We start from the raw sequence: 27,362 nt of genomic DNA, 5'->3' as shown, positions 1-27,362 counted from the left end.
GAAGCCAATTACTGCTTGAAAAGAGTGTTAATGAGGCACACTTGAAATTTATCACCAACAAATGGATATAAACCGCATGAAACAAGAGCACCCAGAATACAAGGTCAGATTGCGAGGTGCCAGGATGAAGAAGAGTTTGTACCTCTTTAATTCTGGCAAATTTTGCATGAGAACTAGACATACACACGACCCCCTCCTTACCTACCACCTAATTAATTATGTGCACAATGGTAACGAAAGTAATTGATAGTGGACCCTGTTAGTTGGCAAAATTAAGAGTGCACACTCACAAAAATTTAATAAAAATAGCAACCTATTCAGTAAAAAAAGGGAATTTTATCATAATAAACGACAGGAAATGGGATTCTGCATCTATTACGATATGATATGCGGATTAAGTATTACAATGAGATTTATTGTAAATCAGAACATATAGGTACTTGATTGTCGATACAAACAACAGGTTAAACAATAGGGTATACTGAACTGTTATGAGAATAAGACTTGGCTCGAGAACAAGGGGCTCCTACTCTCTTGTGATGCAATAGATTGACGATAAAGACTGGAGATCCTAATGAGTCAAATATTACTCCCCGGATCTCAAATGCGAACATATGGAAAACAAAAGGGTGGAACTGTAGCAATGCGAGCGCGCATGATAGGTCCTACAATGTCGGAGTCGCAAAATACTGTACCAGTCCTGAAACCAGAAGCACGTCGTCGGTAGGCAGCGTTCTGACGACGTAGGCGCCGACTTCTGCTGTGCAGAAACTCTGTTTCAACCCGTGGCCTCGAATGCTGTCTGAGGCTTCTAAGTTCTGCTCGCGTGGCCGAAGCAGAGAAATTCATTGATACACGAGGATGTGTCTCCAGGATGAGATCCAGCAAAACCGCTTAAACTCGCCCTGTCGGTACAAGTGCGAAAACTCAGAGTAAGAATCTGGATCTTAATTCGTAGAATGAAACTGGAGTATGTCCGAAGTATGCTCCACAACGATTACGAAAAAGTGCGACCAAGTCGCAACACAGTCCGATTCCGACGAAGATCAGATCCCGAGGGCCTTGCACCCGTACAACGCTAGAGAGAAGCCAACGTTACTCAATTCCCTAGTAGCACCCTCGAAAAGCCGCGAATCAGCATTCAGCGCTGATTCCAAAATTCCACCGCACTATCTCAGAACATTATACGCGCCAATAGCGACCGTTCCCTTCAATTTCGTACAAGGCTTTACGACATCAAAAAATGTTCAGATGTGTGTGAAATCTTATGGGACTTAACTGCTAAGGTCATCAGTCCCTAAGCTTACACACTACTTAACCTAAATTATCCTAAGGACAGACACACACACCTATGCCCGAGGGAGGACGCGAACCTCCGCCGGGACCAGCCGCACAGTCCATGACTGCAGCGCCTAAGACCGCTCAGTTGGTCTCAGTTTAAGTTGACCAATCATGCCTCTGTTATTGAGCTGAGGGCACTGAACTTGCCGTTTGACTGGCTGTGAAAACAGCATGCCAAGACCACCGGCCATTAGGTGCCAGACAGCCGCATTTGGCAGGGCACCGTCCACAAGAATTCTCAGAATCATGAAATCAATACATTCAGTTGGCACCAGCAGTCCTCGTTCCAGACGCACTGGAACGGTAAATACATAAACTGTGGCGACACTCAGACGGCTCACAGGATATTTCGTCCTCCACATAACAGTGGACATTCGACTGAGGTCAGTCGCACCGTCAGGTGCTCAAGCCCAATGAGTACGACCCTCTCCATATTCGCGGAAGTGCAGACTCCCCACGAAAATGCAGTGTGCCGCGTCCTCTAGTGCTCGCCTCGCAACAAGCCACACGGGGAAGTAACAGAGAAAACTAAAAGCAAGACCACATACAGCTCCCAACACGTGAAAAGTAATTTGAGCTATCAGTAAAAAAATATTGTCATCAGAATAACCTTATTCAGCCCGTTTCCACCATGAAATGACATAAAAAATTTAAAAAACTTATAAAGTGAGAGGCGGCATGGAACCTCTCAAAATGTCAATGTAACTTAATATACATGCTTACCTATGGCGGTTGGGTAAATGATAACAGCGGCAGTTCTCTGTGACAGATAGAACTGCCATCAGAGAGCAGAGTTTAGTGCTGTTACCAGACGTGGTAAGGCATATAAGTGGCGTGAATGGCGTCGGTTGTTAAATAGTCACTGCGAGGGAAACAGAGATACCGTGTACCGGTACGAGACAGCGTTATCAACATCTGACAGAGTTTTAAAGAGGCCTCATGGTGGGTCTTCATTTCGTGGCTGGCCATTTCATGCATTATCCGAATTTGTGCGCCATTCGGATGTGACAGTGGGCACATCTGGCCATGCAATCCGAGAATAATTAATTGAATCCCTGAAATATTCTGTAACATTCTGAATCATTGGTCAGAGACAAGCTCCAGGATATAAACGAGCAGTTAAGACAATTGTTGGCGAGGTTTCCTCAGAAGAGGATATGACGGTATTATGACTTCCTTCTCGGCTCAATCAGTGCATACGTCTGCACCATGGAGGGAGCATCGTTATGCCCATACAGTCTACATCTACATATATAACCCGCTAGCCACCAAGCCGTGTGTGGCGGAGGGCACAATTCGCGCCAAAGCCATATGTCCCCCCCCCCCCTCCTCCCCTCTCCGCCCCACCCCTCTGTTCCTCTCGCGGATCGTACGAGGGAAAAACGACTGTCTGAACGCCTGTGTACGAGCTCTTATTTCCGTTATCTTTGAATGATGATCATTACGCAATTTGAAAGTTGGTGGTAGTAATATATGCTCTACATCTTCGGTGAAGATTGGATTTCGGAATTTAGTGAGCAGCCCCTTCTGTTTAGCGCGTCGTCTATCTGCAAGTGTGTCCCACTTCGAACTTTCTATGAGATTTGTAACGCTCTCGCGATGGCTAAATGTACCAGTCACGAATCTTGCCGCTCTTCTTTGGACCTTTTCAATTTTTTGAATCAGACCCAACTGGTAAGGGTCCCATACAGACGAACAACACTCTAAGACTGGACGAACTAACGTATCGTAAGCTACTTCCTTTGTTGAAGGACTGCATCGCTTCAGGATTCTACCAATAAACCGCAGTCTAGAGTTCGCCTTGCCCGTTACCTGTGTAATCTGATCATTCCATTTGAGATCATTTCGAATAGTTACACCCAGATACTTGACTGATGTTACCGATTCCAAAGACTGATCATTTATTTTGTACTCATACATTAATGGAGATTTTCGCCTTGTTATACGCAGTAGGTTACACTTACTAATATTGAGAGATAACTGCCAGTCATTACACCACGCATTTATTTTCTGCAGATCCTCATTGATTTGTTCACAACTTTCTGTGATACTAATTTCCTGTGGAATACAGCATCATCGGCAAACAGTCTAAGGCTGCTGTCAATACCATCAACCAGATTGTTTATGTAAATCGTAAAAAGCAGAGGACCTATTACGCTGCCCTGGGGCACACCTAAAGTTACTCTTGTTTCTGTTGAAGTTACCCGGTCAGGACGACATACTGCTCCCTGTCTGTTCTGTTCTTTTTAAATGTGACTCGATATTGTAATCATCGCAATAACACCAAAGACCCTTTCAATATATAAGGATTGAGGATGTTCTCTGCATAATCGGTGTAAAAAAGGAACGTATGAAAATCAGTGGCAAGAAGAGGTGACAGGATGATAGAACATGTGTTAAGAGATCAGGGCATAACCACCAAGGACTAGAGAGAGCTGTAGACAGTAAACGCAGTTTAGCAAGACAGATATTAGAATACATCCAGCAAGTAATTGGGGACAATGGGTGCATGATGAGGTCCGCATGCAACCAGTCGGAAGACTGATGACCAAAAAAAAGTTCTCATAGACTGTAAAATTGCATTTCGTTTGTTCTTTCTCTTCTGACGCCTTCACATTTGTCAAGCAGCATAATTTTAGTACTTGCATACGTATGACACTTTGCGAGGCCTCGGTTGAATCTCCTGAACGTGGAACTGGTAGTCTAAAACAGTTTATAAAGAACAGGAAATCGAACATTTAACCATCGAATGACTTCTGACGGTCTGCTCATCCGATGAATACGACACTTTACTGTGTGTCTGTCCCAGCGTTCTCCTCTCAATGCTGGAGCACTACCACCGCCCTCCTCTCAGGCATCACTTAGTTGATATGTGCAGAGAACGCTTACTGATCGCATGGCCGTTGGCTGGCATGTAGCAGGGACAAAGACAACCATGTATTACCTTTGGTGTGAACGTTTTTACATTCTTGCGAGCTTTGGAAGATTTTGTCATTTCTTCCAAATTTGTGAAAAATAGGACTTTCTTATTTAATTTTCTCACATACCAAGTTAATCGAGTCATTTTTCATATGCATAAAAATTAATTTTTATGTTGCAGTTCACTAATATAAGCGTTATTGTAGATTCTATTGAGACGGATAAGCATAGTGTATAACAAGACTGTCAATTTATTTTCCAGGGATCCTGCGCCTTCTGGAAATCCAATGGTCTGGGAAGAGTTGACGGCCAGTGCTACCAATTATCTTGATATGAAACTGGAATTTGTGACACGTCAAGACATGCTCAAGGAACGGATGGACTTCTGGAGAGAAATATTAACTTCACAATGAGTGACGTGCTGTGATACATTATGTTATGTACTGTTCAACGCAAAATAAAAGATGCTTCTATTTAATATGTCATGAAAACATCAGTATCCTACTAAATGCAGCATACCGTGTCTGCTCACCACACTTCCGCCAAGTAGTCGGCGGAATGTTTGTGATCATTATTTCTGGATTTGGTCTTTAACATTGCATTCGACAACAGTACCATTTACATCATGATTTCGGCACAACTCGGCAAGCTGAAGATGTTCTACGAACAAAACCAATCGTAACACAATAAATGTGTGGTACTACAGCTGCAGCTATTGTCATTAACCATAAAAATTAGTATTAGTTCAGCTGAGGTGCTCAACTTGACAATATCTATTGCATTTCAGATTCTGTAACACAATTCCTGTAAAGGACTTTTAAAATGTAGCTGCTACTGTCAGTAATTTGTTACTCGTAATCCTACACTATGTGATAAGTACATTGTGTCCTCAGAGACTTTCACAGTGGTACGCAACAACAAAATCTTCTAGGTTTACAAGCCGCGTCACTTCGAATAAAACACTCGAACTTTCGATATCTGTCTTCGCCATCGTCATCAGAACTTAAAATCACTGACGGCCGGGGTTGTAACGATTCTGCTCAAATAGGTGGAACAGCAGCACCTGCAACTTTTCAGAGGGAATGGAAGTGACTCATGCGCTTGACTCGTATCCGGCAGCTAATAACAGTTCCGTCCCACTGCGGGATCGAGTAACTTCAGGTGGCGTCAAATGGCTCTGAACACTATGGGACTCAACTTCTGAGGTCATCAGTCCCCTAGAACTTAGAACCAGTTAAACCTAACTAACCTAAGGACATCACACACATCCATGCCCGAGGCAGGATTCGAACCTGCGACCGTAGCGGTCGCGCGGTTCCAGACTGTAGCGCCTAGAACCGCCCGGCCACTTCGGCCGACTGGTGGTGGCGTCAACGGTCGGCGCCACGTTTGAAACTATCCCTCCTGCTTCCCCCTAAGCTTCAAAGCCTCCGTCTTTTCTTTCGCTCGATAAACGAAGCCCGCTCACAAGCCCTATCAACTCTGTACGCCTTGTCTCTATTAAAATTGTTGCTGTTTATTCTAATTTCAGCCGCTCCTTTCGTGACAGTATGGCAAGATGATGATGTTTAGGATAAATCTCTTTTCTTTTCAAGTTGCATTTTAATTCTGTTGTCTAGACAATGTTCAGCTATGGCCTACTTTGTATGTTCCTCTTGGGTAACATGTCGTGTGTGCTCTGCACAACGCTTAGTGACGGTGCGTAGAGTTCATGGTGTGTAAATGCTGCCATCTTCACAATGGACACCGTACACGCCAGGAACTCGAATACATATGTTGAATTTAGTGGGGTGTAACATATCTTGTATCCTGGAGTTGCGGCGGAACACTGGTCTCAGTCCATGCCTCTTCAGCAAGCATTCTACTTTCCTTGTCGTTGTTCCACAGTAGGGACGAAACGTAGCTGGCTTGGCCTCTTCCGCCTAATCGGGAGGCCTTTCGTCAATAGCGCCTGAAATCGTTTGCAATTTCTCCCTTGCTGTAGATGTTTTCCCTGCACATGAGGTCAAATGCTTAATTCAGGCTGGCCGGCCGCGATGGCCGAGCGGTTCTAGGCGCTTCAGTCCGTAACCGCGCTGCTGCTACGGTCGCAGGTTCGAATTCTGCCTCTGGCATGGATGTGTGTGATGTCCTTAGGTTCGTTAGGTTTAAGTAGTTCTAAGTCTATGGGACTGATGACCTTAGATGTGGAAGTGTTGTGTACGAGGCGGAACTATGGGCCTCATGGAAAAAGGGTGACTCGGCTGAGTCACGCAATTTGACTCTTAGTCTGATCACGAGGTGTGGCCATTAATTTCACGCGTTGATCACGTAGGCAGACGTGAGGATCAATGAACTATACTTGACGGGATGTATATGGAACATCTTAGGTGATTAGAAATTTAGTAGACAGGAATACAATTGAATATTTAGCTTTATTCAGCATCAGCTGTGAACGTCGATCTTGACTTTGTACAATAATATTTACAAGTGCAGTTATAGACTGAACTGGGAATACGTCTCAACAATTCTGTTTGCTTCACACACATATAGGTCAATTGTCAACGCATAAACTGTGTGTGGCACCTGGTTAGGTCGTAGCTACTGACTTAGCTGAAGGCTACGGTAACTAGCATCTCTGAAAATGAGATCTCTGAAGCTATAACAAGTGAACCACGCCTATTAACGTCGGCTGTAAAACTGGGCAGTGCGCTAGGCTGCCGCGTAAGACCAGCCGAGTGGCGGCGCTAGCGTCGACAGTGGCGACTCGCGGGTCCGATGTGTACTGACGGACCGCGGCCGATTTCAGGCCTACAACCTAGCCCGTGTGGTGCTTTGCGGTGACACCACATTAAGTCACATAGTGCTTAGAGCCATTTGAACCATTCGAACCAATTCAGGTTGCATATGGTAGTCGTCTGAAATAACCTTTGCCTGTGTACTAAAGTGTTCAGGAGCGGTTTCTGGAGTACAGAGTGGTGATAACTGTTGGAGTTGAAGTTCCAGTCAGTGTGCGTTGGTTTCGCGTGCACTGAATGACCTCCTGCCTGCCGCTCAACTGAACATCCAAGAACGGATGGGATCCATACCTCTCCATCTCGACAGTAAATTTAATATTTGGGTGAATAGCGTTCAAGTGGTCGACGAATTGCTGCATTTTCACCGTGAAGCCATATAAAGACAGTGTCCTCAACGTACCGTACCAATGAAGATGGACGCGACCTCAGAGAGTTCAGAATGTGCTCCTCAAAGTGCTGCTTGAGAAAGTTCGTGACCACTGGAGGCAGTGAAGATCCCATGGCTGTGACATCCGTCATATCATAACATTCGTTGCGGTACAGAAAACACGTTGTCTTTAAGGCATGGTGGAACAGCTTGACGATCCCAGGTTGCAGACTTTTGGGCCAGAAGATCCAGAGTATCTTTTTACCGGCATCCTCGTAAAAAGTGCTACAACGTCCAGACTACCAATTACATAGGTCTGGACTATCTTCATTTTTCTCTGAGTCTCAACGAACGACTGTTAGTCAACACCGTGAGGTTCGCAGTGGCGAAAGTGCAGAAGAATGGTGTCCCTCCCAACATTAAATTTACTGCTGAGATAGAGAGTTACAGCAAAAACATCCTTTCATAGATTTTTTAATCGAGAGGAAGACATTCGGTGTATGTGAAACCTACGCACACGGATCGCTACTTGAACGCCTACAGTTATCACCACCCTGTACACAAGAAAATGGTCTTGATCTCCATAGTACACAGGACTGAGATTATTTCTCATTAAGACCATCTGGTTCCTGGATTTCAGCTTTTGAAGCGCATTTTCAAGGAAAATGGTTACAGCAATGAGAAATTGCAAAATCTTTTAGATGCCACCAACGAAAGACGCCTCGTTAAACGGTGGAAAAGGACAAGCCGGCTGCATACATTTCATAATGTGGAGCAAGCGCCTAGCGTGCTGAGAGAGAGTGAGAGCAATGTTCCTCCAGGACACCAAGATACGAGATATATTACGACCCATTAAAGACAACAAAAGTCTTCGAGTTCCTGGCGTGTATAGCTTCCCCTTTCAATAGGGCGGCATTTACATACGACAAATTATTCACAAAGTCGCTGAGTGTTGTGTGAAGCAATCACGACACATTAAATAAAGTGAACTTGAGAAGTCGGCCGTGGCTGACCATTGCCTAGAAACAGGCAATAAAATACAAGCTGAAAATACGAGACTTTCTGGCTCTAAGACCATCATACTTGGATTCTGTCACAAAAATAGGAGCCGAAATTAGAAGAAACAGCAACAATTTATAAGAGACTAGGAGCACACAGTAGAGCTTGGGGCTGGCTCCGGACATCGAGTGAAAGCAAACACGGAAGCCTGATACTTGTAGGGAGCTGGGAGCAGCAGTCTCACACGTGACCAACCCGCGGGCGGTTGGAGCTGCTAAATATTGCGCAACTTGCCTTACACACATGCGTCACTTCCAGACTCTGCTAATGCATCTTTTCCTTTTCTTTCTTTCTTTTTTTGTCATCAGTCTTCTGACTGGTTTGATGCGCCCCACCAGGATTTCCTCTCTGGGCCAACCTCTTCATCTTCGACTAGCACTTGCAACCTACGTCCTCAATTATTTGCTGGATGTATTCAAACCTCTGTCTTCTTCTACAGTTTTTGGCCTCTACAGCTCCCTCTAGTAACATGGATGTCATTTCCTCATGTCTCAACAGATGTCCTATAGTGTTTTCCACATATTCCTTTCCTCTCTGATTCTGCGCAGAACCTCCTCATTCCATACCTTATCAGTCCACCTAATTTTCAACATTCGTCTGCAGCACCATATTTCAAATACTTCGATTCTCTTCTGTTCCCGTTTTCCCGCAGTCCATGTTTCACTACCTACAATGATGTATTCCAGACATCCATTCTCAGAAATTTCTTCCTCAGAGGCTGATATTTGAAATTTGTAGACTTCTCTTGGCCAGGAAAGCCATTTTTGCCATTGCTAGCTGCTTTTGATGTCCTCCTTGCTCCATGCGCCATTGGTTATTTTACTGCCTAGGTAGCAGAATTCCTTAATTTCATCTGCTTCGTGAACATCTATCCTCTTAAGTTTGTCGTTCTTCTCAGTTCTTCCACTTCTCATTACTTTCGTCATTCTTCGATTTACTCCCAATCCATACTCTGTACTCATTAGACTGTTCATTCCATTCAGCAGATCATGTAATTCTTCTTCACTGACACTCAGGATAGCAATGTCATCAGCGATTCGTATCACTGATATCCTTTCACCTTCAATTTTAATTCCACTCCCGAATCTTTCTTTTATCACCATCATTTCTTCTTCGGTGTACAGATTGAACACTAGGTGGAAAGACTACATCTCTGTCTTACATCCTTTTTAATCCAGGTACTCCGTTCTTCGTGTCCACTCTCATTATTCCCTCTTTCGAGAGCTTTACCCCTACTTTCCTCAGTATTTCGAACGTCTTGCACGATTTTACATTGTCTAACTCTTTCTCCAGTCGACAAATCGTATGCTCTTGTCTTCAGTTTTCTTTAGTCTTGCTTCCATTATTAACCGTAACGTCAGAATTGCCTCTCCGGTGCTTTTACCTTTTCTAAAGCCAAAATGATCATCATCTGGGGCATCTTCAATTATCTTTTCCATTCTTCTGTATATTTTTCTTGTCAGCAAATTGGATGCGTGATCTGCTAAGCCGATTGTGCGATAATTCTCGCACTTGTCAGCTCTTGCAGTTTTCGGAATTGTGTGGATGATATTTTTACGAAAGTCAGACCGTATGTCGTGAGACTCATACATTCTACACACCAACGTGAATAGCCTTTTTGTTGCCACTTCCTCTAATGATTTTAGAAATTCTGATGGTATGTTACCTATCCCTTCTGCCTTATTTGACCTTAAGTTCTCCAAAGCTCTTTTAAATTCTGATTCTTATACTAGATCCCCTACCTCGACTCATTTCTTCTTCCACTATATCAGAAAAAATTCCCCCGTCATAGAGGCTTTCAATGTATTCTTTCCACCTATCCGCTCTCTCCTCTGCATTTAACAGTGGAATTCCCGTTGCACTCCTTATGTTACCACCCTTGCTTATAGGGTCACCGAAGATTGTTTTGACTTTCCTGTATGTTGAGTCTGTCCTTCCAACTTTTTTTTTCGTGTTCTTCACTTTCTCGTGAAGCCATTTCGTCTTAGCTTCCCTGCGATTCCTGTTTATATCATTCCTCAGCGACTTGTTTTTCTCTATTCCTTAGTTTCCTGGAACATTTTTCTACTTTCTCCTTTCATCGATAATCTGAAGTATTTGTTCTGTTATCCATGGTTTCTTTGCAGTTACCTTCTTTGTACCTATGTTTTTCTTTCCAACTTCTGTGATTGCCCTTTTCAGAGATGTCCATTCCTCTTCAACTGTGCTGGCTATTGAACTATTCCTCATTGCTGTATCTATAGCCTTAGAGAACTTCAAGCGTATCTCGTCATTCCTTAGTTCTTCCGTATGCCACTTCTTTGCATATTGGTTCTTCCTCACTAATCTCTTAAACTTCGACCTACTCTTCATCACTACTACATTGTGATCTGAGTCTATATCTGCTCCTGGGTATGCCTTACAATCAAGTATCTGATTTCGGAATCTCTGTCTGACCATGATGTAATCTGAAATCTTCCCGTATCGCTCGGCCTTTTCCTCCTCCTCTTGTGATTCTTGAACAGAGTATTCGCTAATACAAGCTGAAATTTGTTACAGAACGTAATTAGTCTTTCTCCTCTCTCATTCCTTGACCAAACCCATATTCTCCTGTAACCTTTTCTTCTACTCCTTCCCCTAGTCCTCCATGTCTATTAGATTTTCATCTCCCTTTGCGCACTGTATTACCCTTTCAATATCCTCATATACTTTCTCTATCTCTTCATCTTCAGCTTGCGACGTCGGCATGTATACCTGAACTATCGATGTCCTTGTTGGATTGCTATCGATTCTGATAAGGACAACCCTATCACTGAACCGTTCATAATAACACACTCTTTGCCCTACTTTCCTATTCGTAATGAATTCTACTCCCGTTACACCATTTTCTGCTGCTGTTCATATTAGCCTATACTCATCTGACCAGAAAGCCTATTATTCTTTCCATTTCACTTCACTGATCCCTACTATGTCTAGATAGAGCCTTCGCATTTCCTTTTTCAGATAATCTAGTTTCCCCACCACGTTCAAACTTCTGACATTCCACACCCCGCGTCGTAGAGCGTTATCCTTTCGTTGAGTATTCAATTTTTTTCTCATGGTAACCTCCCTCTTTGCAATCCCCTCCCGGAGATCCAAAAGGGGGACTATTCGGGAATCTTTTGCCAATGGATAGATCATAGTAACAACTTTTCATTTACAGATCACATATCCTGTGGGTGCACGTTATGTGTCTTTAATGCAGTGATTTCCATTGCCTTCTGCACCCTCATGCCCTAGATCATTGTTGAATCTTCCGTCTTTAGCGGCAGTTCCCACCCCTAGGACAATAAAGTGCCCTGATACTATGCCCGGTCCTCCGCCCTCTTTGACAAGGCAGTTATCAAAGTTAGGATGACTTCTTATGCCGGAAGTTTTCTGCCGCCAGTGGTGATTATTAATAAAAATTTAAGCAATGTAGGTGTAGCATCTGGGAGTTAGGACGTTTTGATTACTAATCAAAAACTCTACCACTTATTTTTCTTCTCATTCTGTTCGTTCCATTTGTTCGGGGCGGGCGTCCCATGACGCCCATTCAAGTTCATTGTTGATTATCTCAGGTTTTTTTTTTTTTTTTTTTTTTTTTTTACGGAGGGTGAATAACCCTATCTCTATAACAAGGAGAAACTTCATTAATAGCGTGTAGTTATAATTAAAAATTCGCTGCCTGAGAGGGCCCCCATGAACAACGAGTGGTTGTAGAGAATTAAACTTTGTGGAAACATCTACATCTACATCTTCATGGCTACTCTGCAAATCACACTTAAATGCCTGGTAGAGGATTCATCCATCGATCCACCTTCATAATAATAACAACGAACACCTATATCCTTCCGAGCGAGCTCTGATTTCCCTTATTTTACTATAATGATCGTTGCTACCTACGTAGGTTGGCCTTCGAAGGAGAAAGTTTGTAATTGAAATTTCTTGGGAAGACCCTGCTGCTACGAGAAACGCCTTTGTTTTAATGATGTCCACCACAAATCCTTTATCATCTCCGTGACACTCAATACCTTATTTCTCAATAGTACAAAACGCCCGTCCTTGAACTTTACTGCCTTTAGATATTACTGATTTATCATGTAACAGAAGTTTAACGGATTCCTTTTAGCACTCATGTGGGTGACCTCACAGTTTTCATTACTTAGGTTCTATGTTGTATCTAAATCGTTTACTAACTTTTTTTGTGAACTTCTGATGACTTTACTAGGTGGTAAACCACAGCGTCATCTACGTAACCTAAGACGACTGCCCAGACTGTTTCCTAAATCGTTTACGTAGATAAGAAACAGCAGAGGGTTAATAATACTACCTTGGGGAAAGCTAGAAATCGTTTCTGTTTTACTCGATGTCCTTCTGTCGATTACTACGAACTGTGACCTCTCTGATAGGAAATCACGAATCCAGTCGCATAACTGAGACGATATTCCGTAAGCAAACATGTTGATTACTAGCTGCTAATGGGGTACGGTGTCAAAAGCCTTCTGGAAATCTATAAATATGGAATCAAGTTGAAATCATCTGTAGACAACATTGAACACTACGTGAGCTACCAGTGTTTCACTAGGACGATATTTTCTAAATCCATATTGACTGTGTGTCAATTGACAGTTCTCTGCGAGGTAATTCATAACTTTCGAACACAATTTATGTTCCATAATCCTGCTGCATATCGACGTTAATGAAATGGGCCTGTAATTTGGTGGATTACTCATATCACTTTTCTTGAATATTGATGTGATCTGTGCAACTTTCCAGTCTTTGGGTATGGATCTGTAGTCGATCGATCCGTCGTGTATGATTGTCAAATATGGAGCTATTGCACCATCATACTCTGAAAGGAACCTAATTAGTATGCAATCTGGAGCGGAAAACTTGCTTTTATTAAGTGATTTAAGCTACTTCACTACTCCAAGGATATCTACTTCCAAGTAATCATGTTGACAGCTGTTCTTGATTCGAATTCTGGAATACTTACTCGTCACCTTTGGTGAACGAATTTTGGAAGTCTATGTTTACTAATTTTGCTTTAGCAGCACTGTCGTCGTTGGTACTTCCATTGCTATCGCACAGAGAAGGCACTGATTGTCTCTTGCCGCTAGCATGCTTTATATACGACCAGAATCTCTTTGGATTTTCTGCAGGCTTAGAGACAAAGTTTCGTTGAGGGAACTATTGTAAGCATCTCGCACTGAATTCGCACTAAATTTCAAGCTTCTGTGAAACAAGGTCAATGTTGGGTATTTTGGGTTAGTTTAAATTTGGCATGCTTTTTCGTTGTTTCTGCAACAGTGTTTTGACCTGTTTTGTGTACCATGGGAAACAGCTCCGTCGTTTCTTAATTTGGTCTACATCTCTTAATTGCTGTCGATATTATTTCTCTGAATTCAAGCCACATCTGATCTATATTTATGTTGTTAATTTGGAATAAGTGAAGATTGTCTCTTAGGAACGCGTCAAGCGAATTTTTATCTGCTTTTCTGAATAGATGTATTTTTGTCTGTTTTCGGTGATTTTGGGAGTTATAGTATTCAGTCTCGTTACGACAATCCGGTGTTCACTAATCCCTGATGCTCTTTATTAGCTGAGGATTATTTGTAAGAAGAAGAGGAAAATAAATAACGAATAACCCATTGAAATAATTTTATTGCCTTGTCAGATGGTAACGACTGTTTATTGTGGACCATTTTTACGTTCTAAATTACAAACGTTGCTAAGTGTGACAACCACCTGCATCCACGACAGGCTGGAATTGCACTAGAGACTGCTCCGCTGCTCCACTGCGATCTCTTACCCAACGATGAGGATTATTTTTCCCTCACAGAGGTCGATGGAAGGCAAAATCGATTGTCAAGCACTGCTAGCGCTAAGAGAGTAAGACTATTTATTAGACAGTGAATTCTGGGAGTCTGTTAAGTGTGAGCAGAGGCGCGAGCAACCCCAACGTGGGTTGACCCTCGCCAAACATTTACCGATTATTATCTACTAGCCTACGTCACCTCAAAATTAGAGTTAGACTGCTGTTTCGGTTAATAGCAATCGACGTCATTTTAGTTGGGAGTGTTTCATCTTGGCTTACCGTGAAAGGACAATTACAGTCTTCGATGAAGAATGGGCTACAGGGTACTGTACTTCATCTGCTGCCAAGTTTCAGCTTAGCGACACGTGAAATGGCGACTGCAAGTTTTGGGATGAACAATAATAATTCATCATGAGTCTCCTTCAAAAGTGTAATTTTTTCTGGATAACGGACTAGGAAACGCAATATTTCATTCAGTTGCTCTATTTCGTCTTGGTGTGTGTGAACTGGTAAACATAACATACTGTAACATAATTTGCAAAATCAAAAATCGCTGAAAGAAGTAGTAGTAAACAACATTACGCTGTCTTCAGAACATATACTCGTAAGTGCCTTCATATTACATTTTACATTAATGTAGATAACTGTAAACAGTAGCCATCCATATTCCGTATATGCAATGAATTCTCACTCAAAATTTGCAATTGAAAGGTTCTTGTTTGTGAGGAGAGGGTGTTATGCCTCGATTAAGAAGGAGTTACATCATACAGCGTGTGTCAGAATTCCTCTGTGGCAAGACTGAGACCTACTTAAATTCAGCATATCGGCATGCAATGTTTTTTCTTGCGTCGAAGCAGATCCTACAGCTGTCAGGCATACACAGCATCGACTGGTTCAGGTGAGCCGTACTCAACGACATTACTGATCATAGCAGTCCGGAGCAACTAACGCCCAAGTGGACAGGCCTATTGTCGGATCGTGAAGTCACGTCACCTCACTTGAGGCACATAATGTATTCGTTTGCAACGATTCTCCACACATCCTGTGGGACGAATTGTACATCAGTGTGGACTGTCATCACGGCGACAATTGCTGCGGCATCCTTTGGCGCGGCAGGAGAGAGGCACATTGACACCTATGGCCTCAATAATATCTGTATCCAACGGGGCACTAAGCCCATGGGCGGCCCGTGGTGACGAAACTAGTTGAGGACCCCGAATTGCTTAGAAACTGACGTATTTGTAGAATACATTTAAAAATATGAGTAATGTAGATGTAATGGCTGAAAAAAATCAAGTATTTATAATGTATCTACTCTACAGGATACTATGAACAGCAGCAGAAAATGATATACTGGGAACAGGATTCGTAATGAGTAAGAAAGTAGAGCAGAGTGTGTGCTACTGTGGACAGTTCAGTGTCGAGTTGTTCTCATCAGAATCGACAGCAAACAAATACCGACAACGATAGTTCAGGTATACATGTCAACACCGCAAGCAGATAATGAAGAAATGGATAAAGTATATGAGGTTACTGAACGCATAATTCAGTACATAAAGGGAGATGAAAATCTAATAATCATGAGGGATTGGAACATGGTTGGAGGGAAAGGAATTGAAGAAGGAACTAGAGAGAGGAGAATGACTATTTGAGTTTCGCAATAAACTTCATATGGTAATAGCGAATACACTGTGCAAACATCATATAGCGTCCCCACTGCCAAATTTTTTTATCATGTAGCCGTAAAATAATAATTTCTCTGTGTAGGTTTAGATTGCAAAGAAATAATTTATGACAGAATGATCTAAAGAGACGACAAGATACGCTCTTTTGTTAATTTTTTAGTCGACTTCACTTCTTCGCTTGTCTTGAATGTGTCTAGAGGGACATCTTGCGTGTGCTGACAAATGTAAGCATATTTGTATGAGTTAAACATATAATATAACTATTTAATATTATTGTGCACTTTTAATTTGTAAGAGGTGATCCCGATTTCATGTCCGCCTTCCTTGAATTAACCTGCATTCAAGTAATTTACAGCTCAACAATCGCATCGGCCGATGCAGCCAACGACGCCATTACGTGGCGATATTAACTTATGAAAAATTAGCGGAAGCGGAAAACTCGCCCGCTATTAGCATAATATTAATTTTTCTCCACAGCCGCACGAAGTTGCAGAAATACTTAGCTTTAAGATTCTTATTTTCAGTACCATAGCTGAGAGCCAGAGCCAGGACTCCGACTACAATACAATGGTCAACGGAGGTAAGAAAAATACTCTCGCGCGTGTGTGGGCCGCAATTGTAATTAATAACTAAAGATCTTTTGCTTTAACGTCAACTGACTAGCCGAGGAAATTTATATGAAAAGTTTATTACATTGTTCAACTTAAATATCATTTTTATTAAGGCCCACCACGTAAGTCGGCAACAATCAAAAAATAATAATAACAATAATAATATATACATTAAATTACGACGGCCGACGGACGCGAGAATCACAAGAGGAGGTATACATGGAAAAGACCAGGAGACACGGAAAGATTCCAGCTGGATTACGTCATGCTCAAACAGAGATTCCGAAATCAGATATTGCACTGTAAGGCGTACCCAGGAGCTGATATAGACTTAGATCACAATTTAATAATGATGAAGAGTTTAAGGGGACTTGTACGTGAATAACGGTCAAAAAATTGATTTTTTAATTTTTGTCTTAAAGAATTCTCTGTAGTTTTCTGAAGTTTACTTCCAGGGAAATGGACCACGGAAAGTAACAAAATTAGAGGAATTTACTTATCTTTTGTTTATAAAGAGAATTTAGTCATTGTTTGCTGTTGTTCTGGCGCGAATATTCTGCACACAGCGAAGTAATTGTATTCGTGAGTTTCTTATTGCACTTGAAAGCAATGGGAAGATTTAAGAAGTTCGATCTTCAACAACGTAAATTTTATGCAAATCGGTTTACCAAACGGATTTACTCTGCTAATACTGAAATACAACTTGATACAACACTTGAATCAGCTTCAACTACTCCAAGTGCTACGAAGCTGAAACTGAAATATTTGGACAATGGGCTTGACAACATTAACGCTGATAATATATGATAGCAATACACGTATGTCTGCATTCCTGGATCCATCCTGGCAGCGAAGAGGCAATAGTTCACTAAATGGTGTAATGGCAGCTACCTTCTTGGACAATGGTATAAAGTCATTGATGTAGAGCGTATTACCAAGTACTGCCATGGCTGTACTAGTGGAACTGACAATCACAAAATGTTTGATTAATTTTATTGGTTTTAGTGGAGGGATAGAATCTGACGGTGTTGTGAAGATATTTCACAGGTCAGTGGAGAAATATGGTGTGATGTACACATGTTGCAAAGGAGATAGAGACTCAAAAGTTTCTGAATCCAAACCTTATGCTGACACAAAAGTTGAAAAAATGGAATCTGTTGGACGTATCCAGAAAAGGTGAGGTACAAGATTGAGGAACTTGAAGAGGAATTTGAAGGGAAAGAAATTAGCTGATCGTAAGTGCATTAGTAGACGTGGTTGGCTTACAGACGAAGAAATGACAGGTTGAAGTACTATTGTGGACAAGCCATAAGACAAAATAAAAATGAGCTTGAGAGGACGAAAAACGCAGTGTGTGCTACCTTCTTTCACAAATCCTCCACAGATGACAACCAGTGTCATGCACTCTGCCCACCTGGCATTGATTCATGGTGTGGCTAGTAGTGGGCTGTTACTCAAGGTGAGACCTTCAATCATAAACATTCTTTCCCATTTGCTATAATGGAAGTTATAAAACCTATATATAGGAATCGTAGTGACACAAAATTATTAGAGAAACGTTTACATGATAAGGCCCAAAATCTAAATGAAAGTTTCAACAATTGCGTATGGAAGCGTATACCACAAACTGTTCTAGTAGCACTAAACACTTTGAAAATAGGTGTGCTATATTCTGTTCTATGTTTCAGTGATGGTGTAGCATCAAGGCTTCATGTTATGGAACTGATAAGAGTGGCTGGTGTACTAAATATGCATAGAGCTCTAATAGCCATTGACCGAAGGAGACTCTTTGAAGCAAAAAATCAGTGTTGGAAGCCACCAAAGAAGCAAGAATAAGAAGAAGAAGTGTAAAAACAAGAAGAACAAAGCACGAAACAACATGAATAAGAACCTGGGATGCATAGAGCCGTGCAAGTTTACTACAAAAAGCAAGTTTTAACTTTAACCTGAACTTCCCAAAAATTAAATTATTTCGTGTTCTGGTACACTTTGGCTAGAAACTATTAAAAAGAATCGCCGAGAACAATCAGTATGAGAATAAGTGGGAAGGACTCAGGAATGATAGGACGTAAGTATGTGAATAGTACGATAAGAAATACCAAAGTAGCCAGTTAAGTTGAAGAGAGGGGAGCATTTCAAAAAGGGCACTACAGATGCTGGACAGTCCAACATAAGTACATGGATGGTAACTGCGAAGAAAACTAGGGTAAAAAAGGAAATACTTAGATTGAGCAACGAAAGAAGGAAGTATATAACTGTTCAGGCAGAGATAAGAATACAGTAATATAAATCCCTTAGGAATGAAATAAACAGAAAGGGCAGAGAATCCAACGGAAATGATTGCAGGAAAGATACAAGTAAATCGAAAAGGATATGATCATCGCGAAAACTGACTCAGCAACTAAAAAAGTCAAAACAATGATCGGGGCGTTAAATGCAAGGGTGGTAATATTAAGAGTGCAGTGAGAAATCCTATGTTAAACGCAGAGAGTACGGCGGAGAGCTGGAAAATGTATACTGAACGTCACTATGAGCGGTAAGACTTGTCTGATAAAGTGGTAGAATAAGGAACTGGAGTCGGTTTGGAACACATAGAGGATCCAGTATTAGAGTCAAAATTTAAAAGCGCTCCGGAGAACCTGAGATAAAGTAAGGCAGAATTGATCGACAACATTCCACTGTAATTTCTAAAATCATGGGGAGAAGTGGCATCAAATGATTACTCACGTTGCTTGGTAGAATCTATAACATTGGCGACGTAGCATCTGAGTTTCGGTAAGATGTCATCCACACAGTTCCGAAGATAGTAATGCCAGATAAGTGCGAGAACTATTGTACAATTAGCTTAACAGCTCCTGCAACCAAGCTGTTGACAAAGATGATATACAGAAGAATGGAAAAAAATCTGCAAGGATCTCAATTTTCTCTCCAATTATTGTGTATATTATCCTTGTCAGCAGCTTGGTTGCAAGAGCTGTTAAGCTGATTGTACAATAGTTCTCGCAATTATCTTTCCTTTCTATCTTCAGAATGATAGGATCAGTTTGGCATTAGGAAAGGTGAAGGCGCCAGAGGGGACTGATCAGGTAAGGAATGAGGATGCTGTCCGCAGAATAGACGAGGAAAGGAACATATAGAAAACACTGACAAAAAGAAGAGACAGGATAGATAGGCCATTTGTTAAGACATCGGGGAATAACCTCCATGGTGCTAGAGGGGAGCTGTTGATGGTAAAACCTGTAGGGAAAGACATAAATTGGAAAACATCCAACAAATAATTGAAGACGTAGGGGGAAGGGGCGTAAGAAAACTAATCAAAAAAACCAGAGTCTAGAAAAGAAATCAGCATTTAGCGCAGCAACGGTTTGATACAGGGTAAAGAAATAATTATGCATAAAATAAGAAAGTTACCTTGTTTCCTACGACTGGGAACGGTTATAATATAAGTTCGCTTCGTAACTCATTTCGAGATAGTAGTCATAACTGATATTCAAGGGCGCCGACTTTCCAAACTTTCTGTAGGTGCATATCAATGGTGGAATGTTTTCTGGGCAGTCTCGATATTTTTTGAAATGATTGGCTTTCATTTATAACCTTTTAGTGATCTGTGCTGTCATAAAGTAAAATATACTAGTACTTAAGCATGTGCTGATACTGTCCTAGCTCAGTCGGTAACACAGATGACTTAAGAGCAACAGAAACGAGATCGAACTCAGCTTCAAACGAACATGGACCAAACCACAGACCCAGAGAAGTAACGTACGCGATACAGCCCCATCTGCAAAAATAAAAATTCTGACCCCGTAATATAAAATGTATAACCTACCATTAACTACTGAAACTTTCATTACAGCAAGTAGAAACTCAATGGGGTGCATTGTAAAATTCCATGTAATATAGACAAAGAGATCATTACGTATGTTTTTGGATAGGGTCCGCCTTTAAAAAAACACAGTTTTGTTTTTTAACCAAAACATGTTTCACTGCAGTTGCAGCATCGTAAATGGGGTTTTATTTTTCATCTGTTAAAGATAAAGAGTGTTCTTTGCTGTTTGTATACATGTAGCTATTAGTTTTTAAATCGTAATTACAGATATTTGAAAAAACACATAAACTATGAATTCATACCTTTTTACCACATGGTGTGGTTTTTCTGATGTGTTGTGTTTCTACAGTGACCGTTTTGTTCCACAGTTTGTCATCTGCAACCACTTATACTTTAAAGTAGATAAATTGTTTAAGTCAAAATTACGATTTGAAAACTTGTTTTTTCTATTCCTGAAATTACTTAATTCTATGTGTGTGTGTGTGTGTGTGTGTGTGTGTGTGTGTGTGTGTGTGTCTATTTACATAATGTTTCACTTACATTTTCTTTTTATTCATCTTCATCACTGTCAAACACTATATATTGAGTTGCCACTGTCACTGTTTCACTGTTTACCAGCCGTAAAAACAAACATGGCGGGCAGTGGAACAGTTGAAAGTGTAAAAACAAGATGGCTGACAGTGGAACAGTTGATTGTGTGTAGCTGAGAGGTGAAACACGATGTCCTTCACTCGATTATCGTTTACATTGTCACTAAGCGGCGTGCACTGTCCATGAAGCAGCCATTGCAGCGTAATTGCACTCAATGGTGGCCATGTTGAGCTGGTTAAGTTTAAGTGGCTACTGGCTTGGCTTGGTGTAGTTAATTGTTCACTTTTAACAAGACGCACATTAGATGCACTTGTATATTTATGATCGGAAGTAAAGTCAATTAGGTCTGCTACGATTGCACCAGAAGACACTGGTAGATCCATTGTTCTGAAGACAATGTGGGCTGGCACACGAAGTCTGTTAATGATGACAAGAAGCACAAAATAATTCGCGAACACTCGACAATGATGTTGGGGTCATGGGGTCACCACTGTGGGTAATGCGTGTCGTAGATTGGTAGTAACACACTTTTACAGTCGAATGAACATTTATTTAAACACTGAACAAGGCGAATACAATATGGCTGACGAACATAGAGCGCAGAGAGAGCTAGACAGAAGTAGAGTCAAAGATCGTGGTGTCCAAAGACAAGTCACTTCATGCTATAGGAGCCACAAACTCATCTAAGTACGAAGTTAAATCTGTTTTTCAGAAATAATCTGTAAAAGCTTTTTCTACTCCTTTCACATAAAGTAATTAGTTAGATTAGTTTTACTGACATAATTATTCAGCTGTGTTAAAATACTTGTATATTCAGGTTTTGTAACAACATTTGATAACTTATTCTGTAAATAATGTTTGTTCAGTGCATCCTTTGATTTAATTGGGTCATTCACATTCACAATTCTTCTACCTTTAAAGCCAATATAACCTCCAGTTACTTAAAAAAAGTATTTAATTCTTTATGAAATTCTTTAATTAGATTATTTGTTTTTGTATCTATTAATGATTTAAAATCTGTGATTTTTGATTAAAAACAATCAAATTTTTAAATTAGTTCATTATTTATTTTTGGTTGAAAATCTAAATTGTTATTGTTCTGATTTCCAAAAATGTCCATTTATTAAAGTCAAAATATCAGTAATCTTGTAATTATCTGTCAGCAATTTTAACACAAATAGACATAAGTGACCACATATTACTGCATTAAAATTTTGTATTCTCTCAACATTGTAGAACAGAGTTTTTTCCCAAATAATTAACTAGTTTCATTGGCATATTACCACCAAATGAATCAAAAACATATTTTATATCGTTATTCATATGATAACAAATCCAATGAGAACCAACATGATCAAATGTATCTAAATTAACTTTTTCAGATTCGTATTCTCTAGGATGATTCGGTAATTCATCCATCATAAAAAGCCCTGAAAGTGTTTGATTTTTAATTGTTTAACTAATTCCTCTATATCTAAATTTGACAATGGAATATTATATCTATCAATCATTTCCTCGATATTTTTTTACTCCTCTACCAGCTTTCTTTCCCATTGCTTCATTATGTCTTTTCTGTTCTTCCAATTCTGCATCAGCTTTTTTCTTGTTTATTACTGCATTTGCAATTGCTGCAGATCCACCAGCAAGTGAACCAACAGTTGCTAGATATGGTAATACAGCCAAAAGTAATAGTAAAAATCCACCTTTGTGTTGTGTTAACTCAGCGCCTTCCTTCTTTTTTGCTAGATATTCAATAATCTTTTCAGAACAGGAACACCTAGTATAATAAGTAAATTACCACCAGTTTTTTTTTCTCTCTTGTGCATCAGTGAAAAATGGTTCTACATTATTTAACTGATAATTATTCAGTTTAAATTTAATTGATTTTGGTTTGTTCCTTTGCTGCTAGGTAGCAAAGCACAATCAATTGAAAAGTTAATTATTTATATAGATTAAAAAATTTATGAGGATTAATATTTTTTTACACTCCCCACACCTAATCCCATACCTAATTTTCACTTTCCACTTATAATGCCTCTAACTGCGGTGGCTGCAACTTTTTCTCCTAATGTTGCATCACTTGCATGCATTCTTTCTTTTGCAGCTAATTGAAGTTCTTTATCTGCTTCATGTTCAAATGGCTCTAAGCACAATGGGACTTAGCATCTGAGGTCATAAGTCCCCTAGAACTTAGAACTACTTAAACCTAACTAACCTAAGGACATCACACACACCTGTGCCCAAGGCAGTATTCAAACCTGCGACCATAGCGGTCACGTGGTTCCAGACTGTAGTGCCTAGAACTGATCGGCCACCCCGCCCGGCATCTGGTTCATGTCTTTTTTCTAAATCTTTATTATCTCTGTAGGCAATGTCATGTTGTTTGCAAGCTTCATCTAATGGATGACTTCCTTAATCTCGTCTAGCTAATCTTTCTTCAAGATTAGTGAAATGCCCACAGTAAATGAATCCCTGTAGATGCATCTCAGGCATTGGTACATTATTTAAAACCCAATTGACTAACCCTTTTCCATGTTTTTCACTATTCCAGACCTAAGAGCAAGATTATTCAAAATGCTGATCAAATAAGAAATTCTTTTTGGATTGTTGATCCAATTCAAAATTCAGAAATAACTATAACTGATGAAAATGACAAATTAATTGACTTCAGTGGTGCTTATGTAACAGTTGTTTTAGAAATGTCTTAATAAGTTTTATTCTTATTAAATCGTGAACAAAATCGAGAGTTTTCAGTTTTACTGATTCCCTGTGAATGAGAAGACTAAAAAGAAATTTAAATGTCTGCAATAAGAACACAGAGATAAATAAATATTGTAGATGGATAGGTTCATCCAAATCATACACAATTATATATGAGTTTTAAAATTATGGGAGCTGATGATACATATTATCCATCATATGATGGAAAATCAAATAAAAAAAATTGATAACTATGTGGCAAGGTTGTTTGAGGTCATCACTATAAAAAAGGAAACAATATTTTCTCTAGAATGGAACATCCATTCACTTCTTCATCTGTCCTTATGAGATTAACTTCGACTACAGCCTGTGAGTTAAATATGGAAGGTCATATTCTTTATAATGGTAAGATAAAAAATAAGAAAAATGATGTACCTTGTCTACTAGATTTGTTTGTTGGAGTTTTCAAAGATCATAAAGAAGTGATGTGGGAAGGAGATTTAACAGTAATTTTTACTGGGAGTTCAAGTGCTGGATATGCTGTTCTTAGATGGGCTGATAAAAACGATGCTGGAATTGAAATAAAAGATACATTTCCAAAAGAAGGTAAAATAGTAGTAGAATCTATGGAAATTTGTGTTCCTGTCACAAAGTATGAACCTGAATATTCACTAGAGCCAGAAGAAGAAAAATTAAAAAATACAAAAATTCCAGTTTCTTTCTTTGAATCACCAACAGTTGAAACAGCCAGATTAGAAGGAAAAAGAAATTTTGAAGTAGATATTACTAATTATTATAATTCTTTGGAATTTGAAATGCCTTACTTTATTTTTGTTATTTTCCAAACTAATCGAAAAAATAAGCAACTAACTCATTCTTCTTTATTCCACCATGATGAATTACAAATATGTACGTGAAAAATGGAAAAAATGAAGTTATTCCTCAAGAATTTTGGATTCTTGATCCACCAAATAATTATCTGAAAGCATATGGTACTTTCCTCGATTAAATCCTTCCGATAGGTGCGCCTTCTAGTAGGACAAGGGTGGTCGCGCCTATCTCGCAGATACCACTTTTTGTTAATAAACTTCATGTATTTTTAAACATTAAATGTTTATCAAAAAAGTAATGTTAGGTATTATTCAAGGGTTATAAAAACAAAAGCAAGGTAAAAAAATTATTTAAAAATAAAGTTAAGTCTAAAAAGATATATTTTCCTCCCACAGCTTCTTGAGCTACTGATACCTAATTTCCATGTACAAATTCAAATTTATACAGGATTATGCTTGAAATTTTGGTTTCTCAATTATTTAGAAGCTGAAATATAATCACTGTAAACATTTATTGAATACTGTAAACAAATAAAGTGTCCACATATTTTTTACATTTGGCTCCATTACGACAAGGCGCAATTTTCAGTCACGTAGAGGGGGCAAGATAGCACAGCTTAAGGTAACGCAGCTCGGCACTGCACTGTCCTTCACAGGCACCATACTGGGCCGTCTGGCCACAGGTTGTGAAGTCTGCTAGGGAAGGTGTTAGCGCAGCAACAAATTACCACTGTGCATCGCATGTTTTGACTCACTTGTAACATAAGAAAACAATCACATGAATTTATAGTGTCTGATCATTTGCACATCTCTGAAAGAACATCCAGTTCACGGAATGAACAGCTGTGATATATATAATGTAAATTAAAGGTGGAGAGGGGAAAAAGAAAAGGAAAGGGAAGGAACTAATGATATCAGCTACATAAGGACTTTATGCAGAATCAACGCCGATGAGTGAAAATGTGTACCAGACTGGTACTCAAACCCAGAGCTCCTACTTACTAGGCAGCTGCATTAACCACGGCGGCACTATGACAGAATGTTCATCACCAATGTGCAGACTATTTTGGCAAATTGCCCGGCCAACTCACATTCCCACCTAACTCCATCTATCCACAGTCCGCATCCTTGTCCTCTGTTCTAACTAATTTTAGATTCCTGCTGGAGGTTGAACACATATCTGCATCAGCACTGAAGGTAGTTCATTCTTTGCGCATCAAGGTGAGTCAGCTATACACACATCAAAAAAAGTTTTGCCTCACTTCGGTTGTCCCGGAACCTGAATAGAAAATTGGAATAGAGATCAACATATACATCATTTCCGCGCTTTTTATTGCTCATGAAAACCATACATTAAATGTTGTACCACCACATACAGCGAGACGTGGTGGTCCAGACTGCTGTACACAGGTACCTTTAAAACCCAGCAGCACATCCATCCCCTTGCATTGATGCATGCCTGTATTCATCGTGACATTCTATCCACAAATTCATCAAGGCACTATTGGTCAAGATTGTCCCACTCCTCAACGGCGATCGTCCATAAACAGCCCATTTTCAATGTGTCCCAGGCATGTTCGATAGGGTTCATGTCTGCAGAAGATGCTGGCCACGCTAGTCAAGCGATGTCGTTATCCTGAAGGAAGTAATTCATAAGATGTGCACGATGGGGGCCCGAATTGTTTTCCATGAAGACGAATGCCTCACCAATATTCTGCCGATATGGTTGCACTATTGGTCGGGGATGGCATTTACGTATCGTACAGCCGTCACGGCGCCTTCCACGACCACCAGCGGCGTACGTCGGCCCCACATTATGCCACCCCAAAACAGCAGGGAAGCTCCACCTTGGTGCACTCGCTGGACAGTGTGTCTAAGGCATACAGCCTGACGGGGTTGCCTCCAAACACGTCTCCAACGATTGTCTGATTGAAGGCATATGCTACACTCATCAGTGAAGAGAACGTAATGCCAATCCTGATCGGTCCATTCTGGTGTCGTAGTTGCAAAGATGGACCTCGCCTTGGACGTCGGGAGTGAAGTTGCGCATCATGCAGCCTACTGCGCGCAGTTTGAGTCGTAACATGACCTCCTGTGGCTGCACGAAACGCCTTATTCATCATGGTGGCGTTGCTGTCAGGGTTCCTCTGAGCCATAATCCGTAGGTAGCGGTCATCCACTGCAGTAGAAGCCCTTAAGCGGCCTGAGCAAGGCGTGTCATCGACAGTTCCTGTCTCTCTGTATTTCCTCCATGTCCGAACAACATCGCTTTGGTTCACTACGAGACCTCTCGACATTTCCTTTGTTGAGAGCCCTTCCTGGCACAAAGAATCAATGCAGACATGATCGAACCGCGGTGTTGACCGTCTAGGCATGGTTTAACCTGAGACAACACGAGCCGTCTACCACCTTCCTGGTGGAATGACTGGAACTGTCCGGCTGTCAGACCCCCTCCATCTAATAAGCGCTGCTCATTCATGGTTGTATACATCTTTTGGACGGGTTTAGTGATATCTCTGAACAGTCAAAGAGACTGCGTCTGTGATTTAATATCCACAGTCAGCGTCTGTCTTGAGGAGTTCTGGGAACCAGGGTGATGCAAAACATTTTTTGATGTGTGTATGAATGCATGATGTCTGTTCTTTCAGACATGTCCAAAAGAACAAACACCACGCATTCATATAATGGATTTGCCTCGATGGTCAATGAATCCACAACATCCAATGCAGATGCATATTTGAATTTGACGTGTAAAGGAAATGTCTTAAAGAATAGACATCACGCACTCATATAATTTATTTATCTCGATGTACAATGAATCCTCAACCTAGAGTGCTG

At 40.5% G+C, this 27,362-nt stretch overlaps 1 protein-coding gene across 1 annotated transcript in view; it reads left to right on the top strand.

The window, feature by feature from the left end:
- Positions 1-4,673, top strand: part of LOC126412954 (cholinesterase 1-like) — a gene marked incomplete at its 5' end in the record, with an annotated part of 37,396 nt that extends 32,723 nt beyond the window's left edge. The window contains one exon of the mRNA XM_050082846.1: positions 4,523-4,673. Coding sequence (XP_049938803.1) covers positions 4,523-4,673 — 151 coding nt within the window. The remainder of the gene's footprint in view (positions 1-4,522) is intronic.
- Between the last annotated feature and the right edge of the window lie 22,689 nt (positions 4,674-27,362).

This window comes from Schistocerca serialis, chromosome 7 (assembly GCF_023864345.2).
Source record: "Schistocerca serialis cubense isolate TAMUIC-IGC-003099 chromosome 7, iqSchSeri2.2, whole genome shotgun sequence".
NCBI classification, from domain to species: Eukaryota; Metazoa; Arthropoda; class Insecta; order Orthoptera; family Acrididae; genus Schistocerca; species Schistocerca serialis.
This window is presented reverse-complemented; position numbering and strand designations above follow the sequence as displayed.